Source organism: Dipodomys ordii, unplaced genomic scaffold (genome assembly GCF_000151885.1).
Source record: "Dipodomys ordii isolate 6190 unplaced genomic scaffold, Dord_2.0 Scaffold36, whole genome shotgun sequence".
In the NCBI taxonomy this organism is placed as follows: domain Eukaryota; kingdom Metazoa; phylum Chordata; class Mammalia; order Rodentia; family Heteromyidae; genus Dipodomys; species Dipodomys ordii.
This window is the reverse complement of record NW_012267252.1, coordinates 11,686,023-11,693,068: the sequence shown is the minus strand read 5'-3', so window position 1 is coordinate 11,693,068 and position 7,046 is coordinate 11,686,023. Positions and strand designations below refer to the sequence as shown.

At 43.6% G+C, this 7,046-nt stretch overlaps 1 protein-coding gene across 1 annotated transcript in view; it reads right to left on the bottom strand.

The window, feature by feature from the left end:
- Smc3 (structural maintenance of chromosomes 3) overlaps nucleotides 1-324 on the bottom strand; it is a 70,064-nt gene extending 69,740 nt beyond the window's left edge. Inside the window, exon 1 of the mRNA XM_013017602.1 lies at nucleotides 217-324. Within this exon, the coding sequence (XP_012873056.1) occupies nucleotides 217-231 (15 nt within the window). The 5' untranslated portion in view covers nucleotides 232-324. The remainder of the gene's footprint in view (nucleotides 1-216) is intronic.
- Nucleotides 325-7,046: the final 6,722 nt, after the last annotated feature.

Below are 7,046 nucleotides of genomic sequence, written 5' to 3'. Positions count from 1 at the left end.
ACCGTCGGGGACCCCGCCTCCCGCCCGGGCTGCAGAGCAGCACCCCGATTCCGGGGGCCGTCGGTGAGCGCGCAGCCAGGGGAGACCCCTCCCCCGGGAGCCCCAGCCCGCCCCGCGGGGAGGGGCAGGGGCCGCGGATCGAGCCCCCTCCCAGCGCCAACCCCTCCGCCTCGGGGACCGGCCGTCACCTCCCGAGAAGCACGGGCCAGGCCTCACCTGCTTTATGTACATGGCTCCGCGCCCCGAGCCGGGGGAGGCCGCGCAGCAACAGCCCGGCGGACCGGGTGGGGGGAAGCGCCGGAGAGACCCCTCCCACAAGGCACCGCGCGCTCCCCTTCCAGCCAAACAAGATGGCGGCGCGCCGGGGGGCGGAGCCCGCCTCTTGGACGAAACCACTCCAAAGCCCCGCAGAACGTAGGGGAGGCCATCCCCAGCCTGTTCTTTATTTTCGGCAGCGTCAGGACCGTGGCGCACTCTACGGTGGGGAGCGTCTAATTGTTACGCTCCTAGCTTACTGTTTTTTCTGGTAATCAGTTGGAAGGCTCATTTGGAAACGTATTGACCGCGAGGCTAGGATACACTCCCTCCATGGTGCAGGAAGATGGTAGCGTCCACAAGGTGGACGGCAAATTGGGCGCCAAAGCCTGGAATGAGCTGCGAGCCAATGGCGTTGCGGGCTGGAAGCCACGTGGTCCCATAGCGGTTCAAAAACGCCGACCTGAGCAAACACCGTCGGTCTCACAGCGGTGGAAGGCTGGTGTCGGCTCCCTCCCGTCTCGGCTCCGTTCTCCCAGGCCCTAGGCCCTTTTACTTGTCATCGAGCGCCTCCCACTGGCTCGGAGTTGTTCAACAACCCCGCAGAGACTGGCCGAGACTAGAGGATTTGTTTTGAGCTTGTAATCTTTGATATCCTGGAGGCTTTTACTAGGAAGACCTGTCTATACAATCTCCACAAAGAACTTTGCTTCTCTGATGGGGGACGATGTTGGGAGACACCTTGTATTCATATACTGTGTTGTAGAATAGGAACTTCTTTGTACAACTACTTAAAGATAATAATAATCTTAAAAAATGTAAAAAAGGAAACTTGCTTCTCCCTCCCCCCCTTTCTTTTAAACAGTCTGAAAATAATAGGTACTAGTCACAACCTCAAATATATCTTATTTGTTTAGAAATTGGATTTCTGGGATGCTCTAAAATTACCTACTGATAATTTAAATTAGGTTTTTAAATTTATGTTTATATTTTGAAAGTGTTCATTACAAAAGGTTGGGAAATAATAGTCCCACAAAGCCATGAACACTCCAGCGTACTTTAGACCTCTCTGATCTCATCTCTTTCCACCCTCTATTTCTAGCCACATTAAAGTGAAATAAGGAGACTGTGTCTAAGTAACATGGCCTTGTTCTCACACCCATCCTGAAAAAGCTTGAGGTAAGAGAGGCCATTCATTGAATTACAGGTGCCATGCTGTTCAGCCTTAGAACTTTTGCTAAGGAAAATGCTCTTCCTTGATTATTTCCCTAAATGGTTTGACTCGCTTGCCTCTAAGTATCCCCTTGTATGAAAAGTTTGAGGTGTATCCCCTTCCTCCTCCCCACCAAATGGAAAATTTAAGCTGACCCCTTAGCTACTTCCCTAGACAGAAAGTTCTGCTGGTACCTGAGCATTTCCCTATATGGTCTGTTTCTTTTGGATTTGGACCTGGACCCCCAACATGTGGGTTTTGTCTTTACACGCTTTGTTCAAGCTTGATTCTGGGTTGTAGGTCTTTGAAACAGGAGTCCACCTGCAGTCACCAGCTCTGCAAGAAAGACTTCCAATTTGACCTCTCAAAATGTGGCTTCTCTGTTTTCTTTCAACTGAATTTCTAGACCAAAAAAAGAAAGAAAGAAAAAAAAGACACAAGGGGTCGCTCAGGCAATGCCTGAAATTTTCTTCTCTCCTTGCTGTAGTTTGCATCTGGAATGCCCCCTAAATGCACGTGTGGTAAAGCCTTGGTCCTCTGAGCAGTGCAAGTAGGAGGATGTGCAACTTTTAAGAGGTGGAAGACCCTGAGGTCACTGGGGGCATGTTCTTGAAGGATTGAAGGAGACAGTGATGGGACCCCAACCCCATCCCCTTCCTCTCTTACATTTCCAAGTGATGGGATACATTGTTTGGCTTTGCCACATGCTCCCATCATGTTGGATTGCTCTCCTAGACCAATGTGCCAACCAGTTATGAGTAAGCCAAAATAACCTTTGCCTCTTTACCAATTGATTTATTTCAGGTATTGGTTATAGTGACAGAAAGCTGACTAGCAGATTCATTTTATTTGACTCTCTTCTTTCACTTTCTGTGAAGGCAGAATTCTAAGATGACTCTTAAGATTTCTTTCCCCAAACTTGCCATCTGTAGCTCACACCTGTAATTCTAGATACTAAGGATGTTGAGCTCTGAGGATTGAGGTTTGAAGCTAGCTCCGACAGACAAGTCAGAAAGACTCTTACCATCAATTAGCCAGCAAAAAGAAGAAGGAGGAGGAGGAGAAGAAGAAGCTAGAAGTGACAGTGTGGCTCAAGTGGTAGAACATAGCCTTGAGGTTAAAAGCTAAATTAGAGCATGAGACCCTAAGTTCAAGCCCCAGTACTGGCTACAAAAAAATAAATCTCCCCAACTACTGAGCATTGCCTAGATAATTTTCCTTTGAGTGAGGATGGGACTGGTGACTATAATGCTGTGTCTGCCCTAAGTGAAGTTGAATTCAATGGCAAAGATAAAGAGACTTTAATTCAAATTCACTTTGTAATTCAGATTCACTTTGCATTTATAAAAGGGAGATTTTTGCCTGACCAATCAGATGACCCTGTAAAAGAGACCATCAGAAAGAAAGTCAGGTTAGAGATTCACAGAGATAGAAAATCACCTCTTGGGTACAGGCTTGGAACATGAGCCTGTCCTCCTAGCTACTCAGGAGGCTGAGGCTGCAGGGTAGCTTTAGCTCAGAACCTTAAGACCTACTGGGCAGTCAAGGAAGGGAGGGAAAGAAGAAGGAGGAGGAAAAGGAGGAGAAGAAGGAAGGAAGTCATACAACTGCAAGGAACTGATTCTGTCAAAAGTAAGCCTGAAAGAAGCCCCTGGGGTTCAGAAGAATGAGCAACATTTGGTGCAGCCCAGCTAACCCTTGATCAGTGATGATACCAGCAGCCAGCCCAATACTCTGTGCCCAGACTTCTAACCGTACTCCAAGATATTCTGAGGTTATAGACCTAGTCTTAGTGCAGTTCAAAATAGTTTATGGTATCAGGAGCAACAAAGTACAGGGTCAAGCACACATAGAATAAGACCCTTAATGTCATGGTTTCTCTCTCCTTATTTTCCCTCTACTACTAAGAGTTCCATGGTAAAACTCCAGCTGTAAGCAGATTTTTCTTTTCACAAAAGTGTTTTATCATCTCAGAAAGGGATCACACGCTGACTTTATCCACCCAACTCCACACCCCCCCCCCCCCCGTGTGTGCTATGATTTTTCATTCCTATGGGACACAGACTTTCTAAGAGAGTTTCCCAGTACAGTGATCATAAAGCAGATAGCTCATTATTGCTCAGTGCCTGTTTAACTCTTAGGGTCCCCAAGAGAAGAAACTGGCATGCCAGAAATGTTTCCAAATCACAGCTTTATCATAGTGAGGCTTAGAACTATCAAATCCCAAAGCACCCTCAAGAGAAAAGTGTAGGCAGTTCCTCCCATTCCTGACAGGGTAGAAGCATTGCATCATGGGAAAATTAGCTAAGAAAAGAAAGACAAAGTCTTCTATTGGTTCCCCCAAACATATGGAGGACATGTGGAAAGACCTTTAAGGAAATTAGGGGGAAAACAAAAACAGGAAGAAGTCTTTTCAGGGATCTGTAACAGTTTCCAAAACCTAAACCCCAACCTTATGTGTCACAGGAAATAGCAGCCCTTGTCCCTCACCTAGATGACATTAGGAAGATTATAGTAAGAGGGGGAAAAATTCATTCCAAATGCAAGTGCCTGATAAACTCTTAACATTTTTCTAACCTGCTTAAAATTATCTTTATGCTACCACAATCTTCAAAATTTTATTTTAAAAGAAAACAAAACCTCAGTTCTTGGCCAGAGCCAAAGCTCAAGTGGTAGAATGCTTCCTTAGCCTGTACAAGGCCCTAAGTTTATTTTCTAGTATTTCCTGCAAAAAAAGGTTACATGACAGGGTGGATATGGATAAGGATGGATTTTACTCATATCCTGGCATGGTGAATTGTAACCTCTTTGTACAGCTACTTAAAGATAATAAAAAACATAATTAAAAAATCTGACATTAACATGTGTCAAAGTTCATTTTATTCATTCATGTAAAAAAAAAAAAAAACAAGAAGTGGAGGTGTGCCTCAAGTGGTAAAGCGGTCACCAGCTTTGAGGGGGAAAAGCGAAGCAAGAACACAAGGCCTTGAGTTCAAGCCCCAATACTAACACACACACACACACACACACACACGAAAACAGAACAGACTTGATTTGGAAAAAAATACAATGATAAAACTGATTCAAAAATAAGCCATTTGAAACAGAAAATTATATAATTATTGGAAGAAAGAATGTTGAAATAGACTGGTTATGTCAGATGACAAATTGGCACATGTTCTATAAGGTGATAAACTAGATTATTTGCGGGGGGGAGGGGTCAGTCATGGGGCTTGAACTCAGGGTATAGGCTCAGTTTCTGAGCTTTTTTGCTCAAGGCTAAAGCTCTACCACTTTAAGCCACAGCGCCACTTCAGATTTTCTGGTGGTTCATTGGAGATAAGAGTCTCACCGACTTTCTTGCCCAGGCTGGCTCTGAATGGTAATATTCAGATCTCAGCCTCCTGAGTAGCTAGGATTACAGCCATGAGCCACTGGCACCCAGCTAAACTAACATCTTAAAGGTTATATTTCCTACCAGTTAAAAGCAATTCATACTGTCAGCTTTGTCATAGGTTTTACAGAATTGTAAACTATCTAGATTTTAATAAAATGTGAATGTGAAGTCATTACATTAAAAGTTACTGAATCTTTTCCCACTTTCACATCATTTTCTGTAGAAGGATCTTGAGGGGGAAAGAAAACAGGTAAATTTGTGGGTACCATAAACATTGCCTAAGAGCTAGAAACCAAACCTTCAGACCTTAGAACAATACAGATACTGTCTGCCCACAAAATAATCACATTGGAAAATTGCAAACATTGTGAAAAACCTAGTCATTGGGAAATGAATTGCCTGAATAACCTTTGCTAATCCTTTTGTACTAAATAGAATCATGTGCTATGTGGCCTTTGTTTCTGGCTTTGTTCACTTAGCATGGTATTTTTGAGGTTCATACAAGCCATAGCATGACACCCTTACCTACAAAACATTCTTCTTGAAGGATATTAAATATACACATACTCCCAACAGGAGGATTAATTTGGTGACTTGATTATAGTGAGATAGTGAGGAGATTAATTTTTTCAGCTTCCCTGATACCAAACTTTGTGTGTGTGTGTGTGTGTGTGTGTGTGTGTGTGTGTGTGTGTGTGTGTGTGTGCAGGTACTGCAGCTTGATTGAACTCAAAGCCTGGGTGCTGACCCTTAGCTTTTTCCACTCAAGTCTATTGCTCTACCCCTATAGCCACACCTCCACTTCCAGCTTATTGTTGGTTAATTGGAAACAAGTCACAGAATTTATCTGTCCAGGTTGGCTTGAACAATAATCCTCAGATCTTACCCTCTTGAGTAGCTAGTATTACAGGTGTAAGCCACTGCTACTTGGATATTTGGGGGATTTTTAATGATCCTATATTTCCACAAAAGAAGAAGATAAAGTGTGATTTTTGATGGCAGCTAAGATGGAAGAGCAAAAAGGAAAGCAGGAAGACTTGAAAGAGTAGTTTCCATACAGTTATAAAATGTCCCATATGGGGCTGGGAAGGTGGCTCAGTGGTAGAGCGCTTGCTTTGCATGCATGAGGCCCTGGGTTCGATTCCTCAGCACCACATAAACAAAAAGAAAAAAGCCGGAAGTGGCACGGTGGCTCAAGTGGTAGAGCGCTATCCTTGAGCTGAAGAGCTGAGGGACAGCGCCCAGGCCCAGAGTTCAGGCCCTATGATCAGACCCCCCCCTCCAAAAAAAAGTCCCATAATTTGACAACTGAAGTAGAGATGAGCTTGATTGACTAAAGTCATGGCCAAATGCTTTATAGATGTGACAGAACCAGTTAAATTTGATTTCCATTCAAAGAAAGCAATGGCTGGGGTATGGCTCAAGTGGTAGGTACAACACACTTGACAAGACTCTGAGTTCAAACCCCACTGCTGCATATATGGGTATTCATTTATGTATAAAGAGAAGAGGTAACATTTATATTAACATGTTAAAAGTCTTATATGGAAAGCCAAGTGCCGGTGGCTCATGCCTGTAATCCTAGCTACTCAGGAGGCTGAGATCTGAGGATGGCGGTTCAAAGCCAGCCTGGGCAGGAAACTCCGTGAGACTCTTATCTCCAATAAACCACTAGAAATCCAGAAGTGGCGCTGTGGCTCAAGTGGTAGAAAGCTCGCCTTGAGTTGAAGAGCTGAGGGATAGCACCTCAGAACGGACAAAAAAAATAAAAATAAAAATAAATAAAAGTCTATATGGAAGATTCAAGGCTCACATCATTTTTTTTTAAAGGGCAATTTTCAGTACCTGGAAAGGCAATGTTCTGAGTTTTGCTTTTCATCATTGCCACAAGATGGCAGTCGAAAAACACTTATAATGGTGAGATATATCATAAAAGCGGAACTACTAAAACTCGAGACTGAAGAGTATAGGAAAAAAGAAAAATAGAGCAAGATCACATACCCAGGAAACATTTGTAGAGCACCAATGCTATCTTCTGCCACAATAAGACCCAATAAAGAGTTCAAAACCCAAATGACTATTAATAAAATCCAAGATGGTAGGTAAAAAATGAAATGAATACAAAATTAGACAGCTTTGTCCAATTAAAGAGTCCTGGGTATTGGTTACACAATAATATGT